The 18237-nt window shown below is 40.3% G+C and overlaps 1 protein-coding gene across 1 annotated transcript in view; it reads left to right on the top strand.

The window, feature by feature from the left end:
- The window catches only part of CLVS2 (clavesin 2), a 34647-nt gene extending 18271 nt beyond the window's left edge, over positions 1-16376 (top strand). The window contains exons 3-5 of the mRNA XM_083435110.1: positions 8958-9068; positions 11397-11617; positions 15653-16376. Of these exons, the coding sequence (XP_083291236.1) occupies positions 8958-9068; positions 11397-11617; positions 15653-15740 (420 nt within the window). The 3' untranslated portion in view covers positions 15741-16376. The remainder of the gene's footprint in view (positions 1-8957; positions 9069-11396; positions 11618-15652) is intronic.
- The last annotated feature ends 1861 nt before the right edge of the window (positions 16377-18237 follow it).

The following is an 18237-nucleotide window of genomic DNA, read 5'->3' as shown; positions in this document are numbered from 1 at the left end:
GATCTGTGTGAGTTGGCTTGTAGCATTAGCCTGAGGTTCTTTCATGTCAGTTACTTCGTGACTTTCATCAAACTTAACAAATTGAAATGACAACAACTGAGAAAACCTGAAAATTTTGTTTATTGATTGACCACTGGGCTTTCCGCAACTACTCTTTGGGTGTCTCCAAGCAATAGATTTGTCCCTTTAAAAACTTGCCCTCACTAATGGGCAATATATTAATGTGATTAGCTTTCCCTGTGATGGTCTGATTTGTGAATGACGTTTCCAAAGCCAAGGAATCCTATGATAATGAACAGTGCATGACGCTCATGTTGTGTGAATGAACTTGAAGAAACTAAACATAATTAAGTGAATGTTCAGCATCTGGAATAGTTCAGGGTGAATTCATACTTGCACTTTCCAACAGCAGTAAATTAGTCCAGCATTAAAGTACCTTACTCTGGACTTTCCACACAGCCAAATCAGTAGGGAGCTGGCTAGCAATATAGACAGTAATGAGGTGAAACACAACATTGTTGGAGTTACTGCTGGAATAAAGTGATGCTGTTTGATTGCATAGATGCAAACACACAACCCTTGGTGGTTTTCCACCTTTCCTTCCAAACAAGTTTCAGTATATATTTCCACAATAGAGGGTGATTTCTTTTGAATGTGAGAAGAGCTATATGGTGTGCATTTGTTAATATTTATTATTTATCAGGCATTTAGACAGTAGATTGGAACAGCTACTAATCTCTGTAATTATGTATTTAAACAGCAGGTGATAACAGCTCCAGAACAACCATTAAAACCTGTCTAATCAATAGTGTGCAACTTTCTGAATGTTTACTGATTTAAAGCCCATAAACTCATAAATGTAATACTGCTGGGACAGCATTCTGTGCATTTTAAATTCAGGCGTGCAGCTGCAGATACGATCTTCAGACAAAATCTGAATGTTCAAATTGCTGTCAGCAGTTAGAACAGGCCACTCTGAATGCTTCAGGGAGTTCAGTGTGCCAGGAAAGTTGTTGCAGGATCACTAGGCTAATGGACATAGCCCATTTGTGTCTTCTGGGCATGCAGTTACCATCCAGCAGCCTTTAGATATCAGTCTGTCTTAGTTATGTGATTGGTGCATTTCAGCACCCACAGGGCTCTGGACAGAGCAAGCATGGCTTGGAGTCAATAAGTGACTGCTGAAAATGAGCAGAATACTTGTGAATTCTAGTAAGCAGTTTCTCCAACACTTCCCCAAACCTAGGCCCTTATATCTATTTCTGCTGGAATTTGAATGAGGGCAAGAAATTCTGAGTAAATTTCCTTCCTTTCTCCTTGTTGGGGCTCAGATTAATTCATGGAATTTCCCTCTCAGTTTTTGCCCATCTAATGGTTAGGCTAAGGATGCTAATATCATTAAGATTATAGACTCATGTAGCTGGAAGAGAATGAATCATCCCAGGACAGTACATTCACTAGCTCCCTATAATTCAGCCTTGTTGAGCAAGGTGATAGCATGTCACATAGAGGGGAAAAGGTGAAAATAAACGTGGCTGGAAATAATGCTAGCTTATCACATCTTTTGTGCATATGCCATGGAATATGGTAGGTTTCAATCAACTTGACCTTTCTGAAGATTTCAAAAAAAAAGTACGCATTTCTGGGGCATAGCCAGCATTTCACTTCAATTTATTAATGGTGATAAGTCACTGCTGAATTTACAGTTCTTGACCCATTGTTCATTCCATTAAGCAAATGCAACCATTCCTAGTTGCCTTATAAAAAGAAAGGAAAAAAGTGCACAGCAGGTTTTCTTACAACTTCAGATTATCTGTGCCTTCGGTGCAGAAGGGAAATATTAACTTTATACAGTCCTTATTCTGTCACCTTAAATTTATATCAAATGACTAATAAACACCAAATAAAACATGTCAATTTACTCAAGTCTTGATAGTTTGGGGCCAAAAAAAAAATATCACTGCTTTAAATCCCCCTTTATATAAGAAGACAGTTTCAGCCAACATTGCCTTAGATTCAGCACTTTGTCTGGCATTTGCTCTGAATACACCCTGCTGCCGCCAACCATGTGACCTTGCACCTGTTATTGACTCACTCAAGTGTTTGATTGCTGGCTCCTTTTGTCTGTGTATCTGTACGGAGGTGTGAAAATGACTTTTTTTGTGACATGATCTCTAGGCTGTCTCAGCACCTGCATCCTCTGTCAATGGCAGATCGGCATAAGCAGAGTCAATTTGCATCAAGCAAGAGCAGTTTTGATTGTGCCTCTGCTTGTCATATGGCCTCACTGACGGAGGCTGCCTGCAGCTGGTGAGAATATGCCTCTTTTCTCCAAGGGCGGCTCTTGACTGTTCAGTGAAAAGATGGCAATTCTCATTCTGGGATTAAAGCCTCATCCTCTGGGAATGCTGATGCCGCAGATGCCATTTATTTAAGAGGAGCTTGAGCTCGCAGATCCCTTTAAGGAGCACTCTGGTGCAAATCTTTTTGTTGCACACTTGGGCATTGATCTAGCTCCGGTAATGTTATTTATTTTAAGGCATTCTGTGCCATCTTCCTGTCAGACATGACATTCAAGGCAGCTTATAGTTTCATAAAAGCAGAATGAATTTTTCAAAAAGCAACATCCCTGAAAACCACTGTAAGAACAGAGGGTGATGCCTAGCATAGGCATGCACACAGGGTGTGTCGGGTGTGCAGTAGCAACTGGAAGGCACCATATATCTATTTATATACTGTGCCTCAGCCCTGCATGTTTAGCAAAATACATACCAGCTCCATTCACATTCGGATGTTCATCTGTGCCCCACTGAAATGATGTGCATCTCCTATCCAGAGCCACCCCTTTAACTGCCTGGTGATCATGTCACAATTTTTATGTAGGGTGGCGTAGAGATTAGGACTAGATGTTGCATTTTTTGTTTGCCTTTCCCATTAATGATACTGCTTTAAACTGCTGCTCCTAGATTCTTATCTGATGCTTCCAATTTATTTTGTGGCCTGAAGTATTTGCTCTGTTCTCCTTCTCCTCAGCATCTGCAGTTTTGCTGTAATTCATTATCTGGGTTGTATCCAACTAAGTCATACTCACATAGACCCACTGAAATGAATACACTTACATTAATCATGCCCACTGACTTCAAAGGGTCTTCCCTTATCTCACCAAATTCATAGCATTTCCATGACTTCTGCCACCTCTTACCATTTCTTGCATCGTCTGACGTCTTTGGGGTATTAACTTCTCTTACTTCAGAACCAAGAGAAAAACTCTTAGAAAACAATAAGGAACTTCATAAAGAAAGCACAAATGTTCTTCCATCTTGAAATGGATGGAATGCCCCTAGCTTTTGTCTTCTAGCAGGTCAGTCGAAGATTGTTGCCCTTGCAGATCCTGAAGAGCTTCAGCTGTCATCTCCAACATCTCATTTATCTGCGCACTTCTTCCAACTGACATCATGCTTTCTGTGATGGTCTGGTTGGCTTGCTCTCCTAATACAGAAGTTGCTTCTCTGCTAACTCTGCTCTTTGTCCTGGACTCTGATGGCTCCCCACTCCCAATAATAGACTCCCCAGTCCTCCCTGCCCCTGAGCCTACTCATTTGATGTCATGGGCAGGCTGGATGCAAAGGAGTGGTGGGAGGTACCAGCTGGGAAACCTCCAAGGGAACTCCCAGGGGAAGAAGGCTCAGAGCCAGGGGATTGGTGGTGGGACAAGAGTGATCAGAGAGAGGAGAGGGGGCAGACTGGGAGGAGGAGGTGTCGGAAACCTGAAGAGGTAACAGGGTTTACTGAGCAGGAAAAGGCGGAGATGGAGTGCAGTCCAGAATCAGAGGCAGAAGTGGAGGCTGGAGAAGAGTGGGGACAGGACTGAAGAAGCTAGGGAGTATTTGTCTCCTGCTGTGTCCATCTCCCTTCCCTTCCAGTGTTCCAGAACATGGAGAGGAATAAAGAGCTTGGAGCAAGAGAGACAAGACAAAGGAGCCTCAGGTTGTTGGGGAAGCACCTGGGGGAGGGATCTTAGAGACCAGTGGGAAGGTGGGGACCTTCAGTCCTTGCAGTTATTGGTGTTGTCCGCTCAATCTACTGGAGCCTGTCTTTGCATGCAGGGGAAGTTCTTAACTTATCCACGGTTTGAGACCCATCAGCTACCCTGGTCTAGCTGGCCAGTCAAAGCCATTTCCCAGGGTGTAGCCACTGTTGCATGCTGACAGCTTCTAGGGGCCACAGATGAGAGCTGAGTGGAGACCAAGGCAGACAAACTACCCCAGAAGGAGCATGGCATGTACCCCACCAGAGGTACTACCCCACAAACCCCTGCAATATTATCTTACATACTCTGTCCTGGAGTCTTTTGGGTGTTCCCCTCCTTGCACAGGCAATACTGCTTTCACTGCTGAGAGCAAAATCTGCAGAGACTTGTGCTTCCTATTTATTTCTCTGTAAACAAGTGAGGTTCCTTCTTGCTGCTCTTACTTCCTGCCAAGTGTCATCCTGGCCTTTATGCCCATTCATAATTGCCTCCTTGGCGAGTATCACAGCGGACAATGATTTTTGTAGATTCCTTCTGTAGGGGTTCTCTTAGCTCACTCTGAAGGGCTTTCCCAAGGGTAGCCAGCTCTTTTATGGTTTCTTGCCACTTCCTTCATGTTGCTCTTGCCTCTAAGCAGAACCGTTTTTGTCATCTATTGTATTTACTTTAAAATGATTCCCAGAAAGCTTAGCCCTTCAATTATCAGGGCTTGGGGGGCATTCCTTTCGTTGGGTCCTCAGGCTACCAGCCTTTGCCAACCATGCAGAGGGCATCAGGTTGGTGAACCTTGAGCTGAGGAGATTTTTCTTATAAAAGGAGACACATGAAAAGGCATACCCACAGAAACCTCAGGAGGTGTGGATAAATCTAGTCAGTTTATTCAGAGGACTTCCTTTTGAACAAAAGTGAGGTTAAAAAAATTAGCAGTCTTTTTCTTGCAGATCTATCAATATCACGAAACACACGAATCAGCTTTCCAACTTATAAAACTCATTCATCAGTAATGAAATGTGTGATCCATAGCTAATGAAATGTGCAGCAACAGCTGTACACCTGAGGGGATTGTAGAACAGGAACAGATCTGACAGCTCCAACTAAACTCCTAGATTCTGGATTTTTCCATTTCTTTCATTGATATGTCCCCCCCTCCCGCAATCTGAAGGCATCAGCTGCATGTTATGTCATTCTAGGGTCATGTCAACCCTAGATCAACTTTATATTGTAAAATAACAGGGGTAGAAGTGTGCTCTCATCCTGGGAATATGCAGTGACGAACTGTACGGCATTTTAGCTTGGGGATTTAGTGGACCCGTATTTAAAAGTTCACGAAGCTGAATGAGAGTTTCTGATTTGGAACTGCAATGCACACAGGAACGTAACTCCAGAGAAATGATCTGCTGGTCAGTTTCATGAGTCATCATTGTGGATTCCTCAAGCCTTCTCTGAGTTGAAAACAAACTGGGAGCACTGCTGGAGTCTACACTGTCATCAGCAGCAGTGTGGCTGAAGATTTTGTATCCACAGCTTTTAGTATCGATAGAAAACAGAAAATCCAATAAACTAGCCATTAAGCTGCCATAGGAACAAAAGACACAGGTACTTCGGGTTTTATCCAAAGTACCACATTGCTTTCAGGAGAAAAGAAAAGAAAAACCACATGTGAAGATTAGCACTTGTAGACTGATGACCCTTACTGCATCAAACGGCTGATTCTGCTGTTTTATACTCTCACCAGGTAGCTTTTCCTGTTTTGCTGACCATGCATTCTGCAACTCAGGTGTTCTGTAGGGAGGCGGAGAGAGAGAGAGAGGTGGATGATTCAAGAAGATAATAAAAGTCACATTTTAAAGTTCTGCTGAAAATAAAAAAGCAAGGCATTCCTAGGAATCAAGGAAAATTTCACATTTAAGTGTGTCTGCTTCACATTTAGAAAGTGGGTGAAGGGTTTATATATGAGGATGGGCAGTATATAATGAAATCATGAAATCATCATCAAAAGATGTTGAGCTGAAAAGGGAAACAGTGAATCTCTTAGCAGGAAGTTTAGGAAAAAGTCAGTGGGATGATTTCTGAGCGAGTTGGAAAAACATCTTTGCTTGAATTGTTCATCTGAGAATAATCATGGTGCAGGCTTGACTGGAAAGCAGGAAGGTGACAAAGGGGACATAAGAGACTTGGCTGTTAAGTTTGAATGAATATGATCCAGCCTCTTCATAAATCTTGACAGTCGGTCAGCAACCAAAAAGTTAACCTGATTGTAGTACAAATATATCGTAGCATTAAAAATTCCAAGTGCTATATGTGTTGTTCCCTAATCAGCTCTTGCTACTATACATGGATATTCAGCAATTACATTAAATTGACATTTAAAAATCCATTGTTCCTTTGCACAATGACTGGTATAATTTCCCTAAGAGCTAGTGAAATACAACTAGAATATTGCCTGCAGATACGGTAAATAAGGTTCCGATCTTTTACACACACAATATAATGTTTTTTCTGCACCTGCAAGGAATAGATCTTTTAGTGTATATTTGTATATAATAGATATTCATGTATACTGTATTTGATATCTATGTACACATGTTTTTAGCGTATTTGTGTATGATAGATCTTTATGTATATTTGTTTAAAACTCTGTTAATTTTATTTATATTTAGATAATTTTATGTCTACTTGTTTTTGAAGTCTGTTGATTTTATCAGTGTTTTACTTAAGGTACACAAGGTATTCTTTTTTTATTAAACGGTCAACAAATCTTGCTTTTAAAATAATCCCACTTTGCCAGGAACAACACTATCTCTTAGTCTGGTCTACCTCACTGTGTTGTTGTGAAAATAAATCAGACTTTTTTTACACACACTGATGTGGTTATTATAGTGGTAGCTTAAACATCTTCACTTGGATGTAAGACCCACTGAGTTTAATGCAGCTTCCTCCTAGCTGATTAGTTTAGGATTGCAGTCTTGCTAGGAGAATGTGACATAAATAAATAAAGTTTAAGAGCATATCCCAGGAGCTGGGTAATGTATGGAAATGCACATTGGGTTGAGGGGCAGTATATAGGCGTGTCTCCCCACGTATGTGGGGGTTACATTCCCAGGTACCATGCAGAATTGTGTATAGTGCGAACACTATCTGAAAAGCCTGTAAAACCCTCTAATCTTCTGAAAACTATTGAAAACCCCTTTAAAAACCAGCAGCACTTACCAGACTGGCATGAATGGTGGCAAAGATGTCTCTCAGCCTTCCTCATCACTGGAGGATGATGTGAAAATAACGACAAAGGGAGTAGACTCAGTACCCCAAAGTGGGATTGCAGTTGCAAAGGTTCCTGGGATTGCTAGCTGTTTTCTTGCTCTTTTCAGGCGGTTTTTGCCATTTCCATGCTTTTTTTGCAGTTTAAACCTATTTATTTACTTATTTCCTGGCTTTGCATGTATTTGCTGTTGCACGTAAGTCAAACATGTGTCGGGGTGTGTGTGTCTGTACTGAAGCTCAAATCTTTAAATAACCGAATTTATTACTTGGAACCTGCCAGAAAGAATATTCTTGATCATCAAAGCTCTGCTGAAACTTAGGAAATCACAGCATTTCTCTTGCTGCTTAAAATTAATACAAAAACTACAATATGTTATGAGAAGGATGTGCTTTAAGTGATAACTTGGAAAGATGTTGCAGACAGAGGCTATGATTCTACAGAGAGGGTGGATAATTGTGCGCACAGGGAGAGGTGTATACATGGCATGAGAGAAAAAAAGTGAGAGGGATAGATGGACTGGAACGTAGATAGGAAGGTTCACCTAAGTTACGTTTTCAAGATTTCCTTTTTTCTTTTGCAACAATGAGGCCTTGGAACTTGCATTTTAATATGAAAACCCAACATGCCAGGGTTTTAACAAAATCATTAGAAACCTCCCCTCTGTACACAGATTCTGTGAGCCGCCAAGTAATGCTGCAGAGTCAAGTATTGCTTGTAAAATTGGTTTGCACTGTTACATTTTCCATTCTTTCATGTTTCTTTAATAGCCGCCTGTAGAGAAACAGCCAAAACCAATTTAGAAAGCAGTTCAGTAGAGAAGCTTTCTCCCTACATTTCTTATAGAAAAATCTCTCTGAGTATGCAGCATAGAAAGAGGTTCATAAATATTCTACAGTCACATTTAAAGAATACATAATGTAGTTTCAGCTTTATGATGTATTGTGAGTACTGAGTAAGTATTTACCTGTAAATCCCTCATCTCTTTTAATAATCTATAACATAGGAAAGCAAATATACAATTGTTAGACTGAGGAATGGGACAAACTACTGTGTTAATTTATTGAAACATTTATAGGTTCCCCCTCCCCAATCAAAGACTCACAAGGCAGCTAACAACATATATAAAACAAGAATAGTGTTCATTCATAAAAGATAAACGAAAGTGAATTTGGGTACTTGGATGGGGAAAACAACTTTAGATGGCAAATCTTGTATCTAGAATGAACATATTTCAACTGCTACCTAGCAGGCAAAATTGCCATCTCTTTATCTGAAAGATTGAGAGAGAGTTACTGACAGGAAATTGGGCATCTTGGTTATTGCTATCCTGAAATGAAAAATTGGAATTCCATTCTTTAAATATTAGCTTACTTTTGTTCTTTGACTTTTATGTTTAAAATAACGTGGCTACATTTTAGGATAGAGAATTCAAATGCCATGCATGAAATGACTTAGGTGTGATAATTGCCAATTGAATATTGGATTTGGAGTGAGAAGGTCTGGATTCAGATTCGCATTCACGCATGATTGCACTAGCCGAAATCTCAGCCAAACCTACTGTACAAGGTTGTGTGAGGGTACGCTTTGCGATGAGAAAGAAGCAAATTGCAACTGTGATGATTAAAACAAGTCCACTAACCATCTTTTATATATATTATATCCTAGGACAGTTTTCCAGCTCGCTTTGGAGGAATTCATTTTGTAAATCAACCATGGTACATCCATGCCCTCTATACAGTTATACGGCCATTTTTGAAGGAAAAGACAAGGAAAAGGGTATTTTTCTCTTGTTTGTTTGCATGGTTTTGCAAAATTGTTCTTTGTTTCTAGATTGATCACTTTGATTGGCAAGCAACACAAGCAGCAGAGGCAGTGCCCCTAGTATTGAAATAAATTCTTTATGAAACACATTCACTCATTCTAAAACTATGTTTGTTTCATCATGCAGTGTGCCAATGGGAAATGGCTTCTGTTGTTCTATTAAGAGTTTTAACTTCCAAGATATTAGGAAGCTTTGCAAAATTGTAATACACTAATCATATTTTTTAAAGAGTAAGAGCAATTGTAAATATATTTTATGTAAGAGATAAAACATTGATACTAATAGACTTTAGCATCCAAATGATAACAGAGACTAAATAAATTCGCCTTCAAACACTGTTCCTTGATCAATCAAAGCTAGCCCCGATTTTATAAGTTTTTCAGTGCTTTAAAATGTTCTGAACCTAATGCGATAAGCATAGTTTAAAAATGCTGTGTGTCAGTTAATAAAGAAGCTGTCATGAAATGGGACATAATCAAATTGCCTGTGTTTTAATTTATGGGGATGTACATTTTCACAAATCTTGGTTATGTTGGGTGCAGGTTCCTAACCTATTACTTTTATTGAGATGCATAATGCTATAAATAGCCAACATGTGAAGCATTGGAGTAAAATACTCCCAGGAAGCACCCCATCAATAACTGGACTATAGTATTTTGTACCAGCTGGTATGTCTGAATATCATCTCTGCAGATGATATTCAGAAGTATCAGCTGGTACAAAATACTATGTTGACTAGTCAAAGTTATAAAGTCATGAATGGCTCATGTTAACTTAACATTAGACAAAAATACAACACCTGTGTTTTAACATATGGTGATGTACATTTTCACAAGAGTCATAAATGGAAATCTGACCTGCTGGCTTAAAAGAGAAATGGTGGTTGGACTCTGGGGCATTGATTACTGCAGCACTCTGTGTTTTCATTGCCCATTTTCATCAGTCCAGTGTACCAATTTGTTTGATGTGGACACTAATCAAACTCCAGGAAAGTACACCAGCAGGAAAACCCACTCATACTGTATGTGTTAGGGCTTTTTTTATCCTTTTCCCAAGAACAACTCTTGCACCACATTCATATGCTGCCTTTGAAATCCATAGGAAATTCAAAAGCAGCTTGAAATGACATGCTAAGTAGCACTATTCTTTGAAGGGAAAGAAAAGAAAGTTCCACTGTACATGCTGGAGCCCTTGAGGGTACATGCTAAGGCTAGCTAGATGGCAGCTACTAGAAGCTGCCATCTTCTACTATCTAGAAGCTTCTACTATCTAGAAGCAAAATGCGGTGTCCTGCTGTAGTCAGAGCAAGTGGAATTTGATGAAGGAAGAAGAAATAAATTCCATGACACAGATCACAGATCCCACTCAGTAGGATATTTAAAAAGACCCTGGCGGGGTGCTGTGGTTTATCATAGATTTCTGAGAAGCAGAGATGCTGTGTTATCCAACTCATTCTGGGTTTTTCTCTCCAAAAACACTGTAGTGTTTCTCGGTCATATCTCAGATTTTTTAAATTTTTTAGTCTGGAAAATATGCTTGGGAATATTTGGGGGCACTTATGTACCTATGATTGCCTATTCTTTTAATATAAACACACATACACACACACACACACACTGAAAAGCCATCTTGCCGGATATATTTGCATTCTCCCTTCAGCTTCTGCCAAAAAGTGTCAGCTGCATGAAACTTATTCCGGCATGAGATGCACTGGAAGTGGTCCAAATTTTAAAATTCTGCCCAGCGGGTTTGTATCCAGTGCTGTGTGAATGGAAGTCCACTTGTACCAAGAAGTATTTTTGCAACCATTAGCTTGCACTAGCTACTTCAACCTAATTTTGGCAATCCTCCTTCCCTTTTGTACCCTCCTGCCCCACACCTCAGGCCATACTTGAGAATGCCTGCCCTTGGAGAAGCTTTTCAGTGGGCACAAGAGGCTACATTGGGGAAGAGGTATGTGAACTTCTAATCACACTGGGTACAATCCAGTACGCATGATTTCTGATCAATTAGAAACCTTTAAGTGGTCCTAAAATGCAACATTCCTTAGAGTTTAGCAGAACATATACATACACATTGCACACATACATTTATTAGCTAGAATCCATAGAATGATATGCGTGCACTAGTGGGATTTTTTTTTTTACTTTTCCTCGTTGAACATCAGACACCCCCAACATAGCTGCTTTTTGAAAACCCTGCATGGATCTGCCTTGTGTCAGGAAGGACTGATATCCGCTGAAGGTGCTACTTGTAATGTCTTTGATTCACCCTTTTAACAGATATTTCTCCATGGAAATAACCTCAACAGCCTGCACCAGCTAATCCACCCTGAGATTCTGCCTTCTGAATTTGGTGGGATGCTGCCGCCTTACGATATGGGCACGTGGGCAAGAACGCTGCTTGATCACGAATACGACGACGACAGCGAATACAGTGTGGACTCGTACAACACTTCTGCAAAAGAAGTCGAAAAGGACCTGTCTCCCAAATCCATGAAGCGGTAAGTTAGTCAGGCCTGTTGAAGCAGAAAAGAAGGGTGTAGACAAAATGACACCCTCCAGATTTTTGGGTGGACTACAATTCCTGACCATTGACGATGCTTGGATAGGGCTGATGGGAGTCGGAGTCCACAAAGTTCTCAAGGGCATGTCAGTAGCTATCTCTCATGTAGTTGATTTTCTAAACTGAATGACTTCTGCTGAGGGCCAGGACAGTAGCATATGATTTCCTAGGAACATAGGAAGCTGCCATGACTCAGTCATAGCGTTGGTCCGTTTAGCTCATCACTGTTGACACTGTCTGGCAGCAGGTTTTCAAGCTGTATTCTTTATCTACTTGGAGATATCAGGAATTTTATCTGAGATTTTTGGCATGCAAAGCATGAGCTGTGGTGCTTCCCCTATGTAATTTAGCCATTCCATTAAACTGTAATGCATATTGATGCAGTAACATTCGTTGTTTTGTATTAATGAATTTTGAAGTGGAAAAAGAAAACTCCACTCAAGGCAGCTTGCAACATAGAACATTACATTTTCATTAATGATGTAAAATACAAAGAGAGAGGGTCAGCAGTTTAAAAAGATCGTAAAAATATTGTCTGCCTCATATAATAAAAGCCTGCCAGAACAGAAAGTAGTGATGGACAGGGACCAAATGCACTTCATTGATTTGATTGACTATGTATTTCTATGCCACCTTCGATTCAAAGGAGTCCCAACGTGGCTTACCAACAATAAAGAACAGCCACAGCTGTAGGCTACAATTACAATGTCTGGGCAATTTAGAGCGGACCCCACCATTAACAAATCAACAATCACATGATCATAGGTAATTATAAAACAATTATAAAACAGCAGCTAAAACACAGGCTAAACATTCACCCTCACCCCTCTGCACATACTGCCTCAATAATCATTTACTCTACTGATTGAAATACAAATCCCAGCAAACAAGAGGCCATTGATTCTATAAAAATACCTACAAACAGAACCATACTGCAGCAAACGCCTTGTCTCCTACACACTGATCACAAAGGGGGGTGTTTGTGGGCAGCAGCCCCTCTACTGTTCCCCAAAGTCAAGCTCTCAGCAAGAGATTGGGATAAGCCTCCTCACAAGCAATCTCAATCCCAGCAACAGACAAAAGCAGTGATATCCTATTACAGATCTATAGGTGGGCTGTCCAGTAATTGGCAGTGGACACACCTCTTCTCTCTTCCCAGTAGCCACAGCTCATCAGTGTCCAGGCTGCTAGAGCTGCCAGTGAACTGGGTGGGTGGATGGAATTAGTTCCCTCCCCCCCCCCCTTGCTCGTACTACCTGGTAGTCTGACAGCCAGTCAGAATTCTCTCCATCCACATTTCATGCTCCAGCTGCTCACCACTATGGAATTTCTTTCTTTTGTCCCACGCAGCTGTGCTTCCACACTTAGCAGGACACAGAGGACAGCCTCTCCTTCTGATCTAAGGGAGCAGGTGGGATGGTGTGAAGTTATTGCAAGTCATGGCACTTTCATACCAGCCCTGTGGAGTGTTGTGTGATTCCAGATGTGGAGGACAACCCATTGGGACACAGATATCAGAAATTATCATGGGGGAGCCAAGTGAATTCCCCCTTCAGGCATTATGCTGGAAGAACAAAAGCTATGGAATTGAAACACGATTCCAGCAAAGCAAGCCCAACGAGATATGCCCAACTTGTCAGACATTGCTCATATACCTGTGCAAGCCACGCTGTGTGCTACAGAGCTCAGAAATCTAGGTACCAGAGAAATAACCTCTCAGTAACAGGTTAGACAGTATTGTTAGGAACCACATATGTGACTACATTATTATGCTGAGATCTGAAGCCATCCAATTCTACAACATCAGTAACAAATATTAAATTACATTTGAAGGGAGGACTTTAGAGAAAAAACAGCATTGCTTTTCCAGTGACTGCAGTTTCTTTCGGATGAAAAAAAATTGTTAATGGAATGTAGCTGCATGAACTCTGAAGCTTTGTTCTCTGCTAGTTGACCAGCTTTGCTGAAGGAAACTGTCCTTGCTCAGTGATAATAGGGTGACATGTTTCCCTTTGTGTTGTCAGAAATATTAGTGCAGGCTAGTTGCCAGTCCATTTAAGTTCAAGTGCAAGGGGTGCCATGTGTCACTATCCCAAAGTATCTGTTTGAATCCTTTCTTCCTAAGCCACAGCCTGAGCTCATCCACCCACTCATGTTTTTAATATCTTCCTTGGGCATTTCCAAGCCATCCACCAGAGATCTACAAACAATTTGTTTTATTAGTCAAGTAGATTAAGCTTTTCTGTTGCACCTCGGCTAGTGGTCAAGTTAATCTCAAGAAGCTGGCGCATGTATTGCTTCAGCCAAGTATCATTCTGCTCCATGGCTTTGGGGTAAATACTGTTTTGGGTGCCTGCTAATGCTCCTCTTGAAAAGGCCAAGTAGGGCCTCTAGGTAGCATGTGATGCCAGTTTCAGAGCATTATTAGCCAGATGGTGTGTTGGAAATATTCCACTGCCAGCAGACTGCAGCTGGCAAGACTTTGTATGAAATCTAATCCCCTTTCCTCAGTAACAGGACATTTTTACCTTACTGCTAGCACAAATCCTTGCTTGACTTCAGTAATAGCTAGTAAACCTATTTTTTCATAAGATTCATTGGATTCAGATATGTGTGTTTTTTTAATCTGATATTTCTATAGTCAGTATTTTATTTTTATTTTTATTATTTATTGGATTTTTTGTACCGTCCTTCATCACAAAATCTCAGGGCGGTTTGTCCTCTTTGATCCATAGCAGTTTCACTTCTACTAGGTAGCTCCCTTCCTATGAATTAAGTTGATGTCTCTGCACTCGCTCAGGACACATGCCCTCTAGACATCAGTGCACTGTGTTCAGGAATAAGGCCTTTTGAAACACAAAAGACTGGAAGGGAATTTAGCTCAAATGTGCTCGGAACTGCTTACTCGGAACACTGGCTCTTCTCTGCTGGAGGGCAGACTGCTGCCTATTTGGTAGAGATGCTTTTGCCCCACCTGGAACATGATACTTTTGCCCAGTTTTGGGTGATGTCCCCTCCTGGTGCAGCCCCAGACCACACAGGAGCCCACTGACCTGCTGGAGGGGCTTTGCTTGAACCCACCAATGAATTCAATTCCATTTGTATAACTAATGTTTCTCACATTATTTCAACACCTGACTTATTTCTGTATCCAAAATGAGTAAATTGGATGTTGAAGTGAATTAAAAGAGGTTCATTGATTTGTGCAAGATCAGAAGCTCTTAACTTCTGTATGTTTTTAGCATGGAGTAAGTGATCATGTAAACTTGAGGGTACTCTCCAAATGTTGGTGGACTCCAAGCCCCAGCATCTTCGCCCATTGGCCATTCTAACTGGGGCTGATGGGAATTGTAGTCCACAACATCTGGAGGGCACCACCTTGGTGATCCCTGATATAAAGAATTCAGTGTTGTTCTCTAGGGTGAGTGGATCAGTTTCATCAAGAGAATGGCGCATGGATGACCAAAAAAATGTATTCTTTGTTAGTGTAAAATAATGATTGAAAGTGATTTATCTGTTAGCGTAGACACAATTTGTATCTCAAGGTAGCATTCTGGGGTGACAAACCTCAAAAAAATACAGTTTGAACCTGTCCTGAGAAAAGTTTACCAGCTTTCTTTAGAGGAAGTATGGAGAAACTGTAGCCCTTTAGGCGTTGTTGGACTATACCTGCCATCATCTGTGACTTAATAATGACAATTTTATTATTATTGGCCATGCTGGTAGGATCTGATGGATGTCGATTTCCAACAACATTTGGAGGGTCATAAGTTCCCCACCCCTGATATAGTGTATGGAGGAGAGGTGTACATATTTAAATATTAAATATACACTGGTTGTAGGTATCACACCATATTTCCCAAGCGATTTTCTGGATACTGGCTAGCTTTTAAAAAATAAATAAATAAGTGAAGTCTGCTTTCATTTGTCTTAATATCAGGCTTTTCTTTAAAAAAAAAACTTTTTTCCACAGGTCTCAGTCAGTTGTGGACCCTGGAGTGTTAAAGCGCATGGATAAAAATGAAGAAGAAAACATGCAGCCCTTGCTTTCTCTTGACTAACAATGTCTGAGCATCGAACATGAATTGGGGTGGAAGGTATTGCCTTTCGGCAACAAGCAAACCATTGGGAGGAGAATGTGTACCAGCCGGAATCCTATTTTTCATGTTAATGTAGCATAACGTAATGAGGCAGCAGGTTTTGCCAGTCAGCCTGGAACATGCGAGCCCTGGGCTGGAAAACAGGGTGGAAAGGAAGAAGATGAAAAGGAGCAAATATCAATAATATATTCTGTTAAGTGCCAACCTGTTTGTAAATAGAGTCTATTCCTTCTCTCTGCATTTGTAAGTAATGGTAGGGATGTAGTACAAGAAAGGGAAAAAAAAGAGTGGCTATTAAAATATGCCAGTTGAATGCACTGTAAAAGAACGAAAAGCACTCTGAGAAAAAAGAAAGAAAGAAATCAGACCTAAGTAACATTCATCCTTTTTATACAAAGCCATATTACACCTTTCATATGGACTGCTTTATTCTGTTCAAACATTTTTTCTTTAAACGAGAAGATATAGGGTCCTATAGACATCGTTGTAACTGGTGTGATGTTACCTGTCAATCAGATTGTATTTCACAGGCATTGCTGAGATTCATGATGGAGACTAGAAACCATATGAGAGAGAGAGAAAGAGAGAGAGAAAGAAGGTATAGACACAGGGAGCCAAGCACCTTTCTTTGGCATAAAAGACAAGTGGTTTTTAATCTTTTAATACTAAGTTTGGGGTTTTGAGACCCATTTGGGTCCTGAGCATAAGGTGGGTCTCAAAGCATCTGCCTCTTATCCAGTCCCCATTTGAGAACTTTCCTCCTTGACTGGATCATTTGTAGTAATGCTCAGCATTCCACGCATAATACTCAGCAGCAACAGATTGATGCATTTCTAAACCTTACAAAACTGAAGTCTGAATACATATCTATATATTTTTACCACTCTCTACATATAAAGTGTCATTGGTAGATAAGTATATGTAATCAAGGATTTATAAAAACAAATCATACCTATTTGGTGTGCTTAGAGTTTATTATAGATTGTATATTAAGACAATGTCATCGTTAACATAGTAAAAAATTAAGTACTGCATCCTACTTTGAGCAAGATTTAATTGTTATAAGTACGGTGTAGTACAATACCATGCTAAGGCCATCTTTTGTTTTGTGATGTAATTGTGTAGATGAAACATGTGCCATATTAGACAGAAAATACATTTTTACCTCAAAAGACCAAACAGTCCCTAAAGTGGACTGAACACGGTCAGCTGTAGTTTAGGGGTATATATTCATCTTTGATGTGTGCTGATATGCTTGTGTATTTTCGCCGTACATCAAGACAAGAATGTACCCTACAACTATACAGATCTCTGTCATCAGAATTTAATATGCCACTTGAACAGGAATGACAAGATCTCTTTCTCGCAAAAAAACCAAAACGTTACTACTGAACTCTTAAGGGCTCTGAAGAAATATATTGGAATTAATTATTGGATATTTAAGATGCCTAAGATCAGGTTTAATGCTGCGACAGATTGTGTTTCTATTGAAAATCTTCAGTTTCAAGACAGTAGAATGACTTGTTTGTTTTAAATCACCTCCATACCATTCAGAGACAACCTTCAGATAATTTTGGGGGCAAGAAGAATTAAAATACATTCTGCCTGTACTGTCTTTGTGTAATTCAGATACTCTGTTGAGACACCATATGCATGTCTGCTATCATTGATTTCCACTGCAAACTAGTGTTAAAATGATGTGAGGCTGTAGTGTATTCTAGACCACTTAATGCACTGCTGGATGCTCAGTTAAGAGATTCTTATTTGGCTTAATTTTTCTTTTCCTTCTTTAAATTATGACAATAGTGTTCTTTGCAGGCTAGAGCATTGGTTACATTATTGAAGCATTCATCATTCTAATAACATGGTAAACAAGCAACCTATCTATTAAGCAGGGAAACCTTCATGGTGGGAACACTATGATGAATGCATTAACCAAAACGGATCTGTTTTTGACCGGAATGGCTTGTAGTTGACAAGACCTATGCCTATCACATCCAGAGATCTTAAGTTGAAGGCTGTGATCTTAAAACAATGGCTGCCTTTTGTATGATATCAATTGCCCTTGGGCCACCTCACTGAATAAACACTTAACAGGCAGCCATGGCCAATCTAGGCTATCTAGCATATATGCCAGGACCAGCAACTGTATCTGGTTTGACCCTTGGTGGTAAGTAAGCAGCCTAACCTATCACAAGACTGCAGCCTCAGAGTTTTCCTAGAAATACAGCTGCAGCACCTTTAGCAACATCAGCAGTAAGAACTTTGCATGACTCTACATGGGGCTCTACATCAGTTCCCATGGAGTAATTTGATTAGATATGTGTTATTTCTCAATTGAAGCTCTGGTCTCTAACTTTAGAAGTTTCCTGTATAGCACTAATACCTTTTTGCATGGCTCCATAGGAATGAGCAAGCTGTTTAGTGATTGGAATCCTTATGCTTCCAAACTGATAAG

The sequence above is a fragment of the Podarcis tiliguerta genome, assembly GCF_965153285.1.
Source record: "Podarcis tiliguerta genome assembly, chromosome: 3".
NCBI classification, from domain to species: Eukaryota; Metazoa; Chordata; class Lepidosauria; order Squamata; family Lacertidae; genus Podarcis; species Podarcis tiliguerta.
This window is presented reverse-complemented; position numbering and strand designations above follow the sequence as displayed.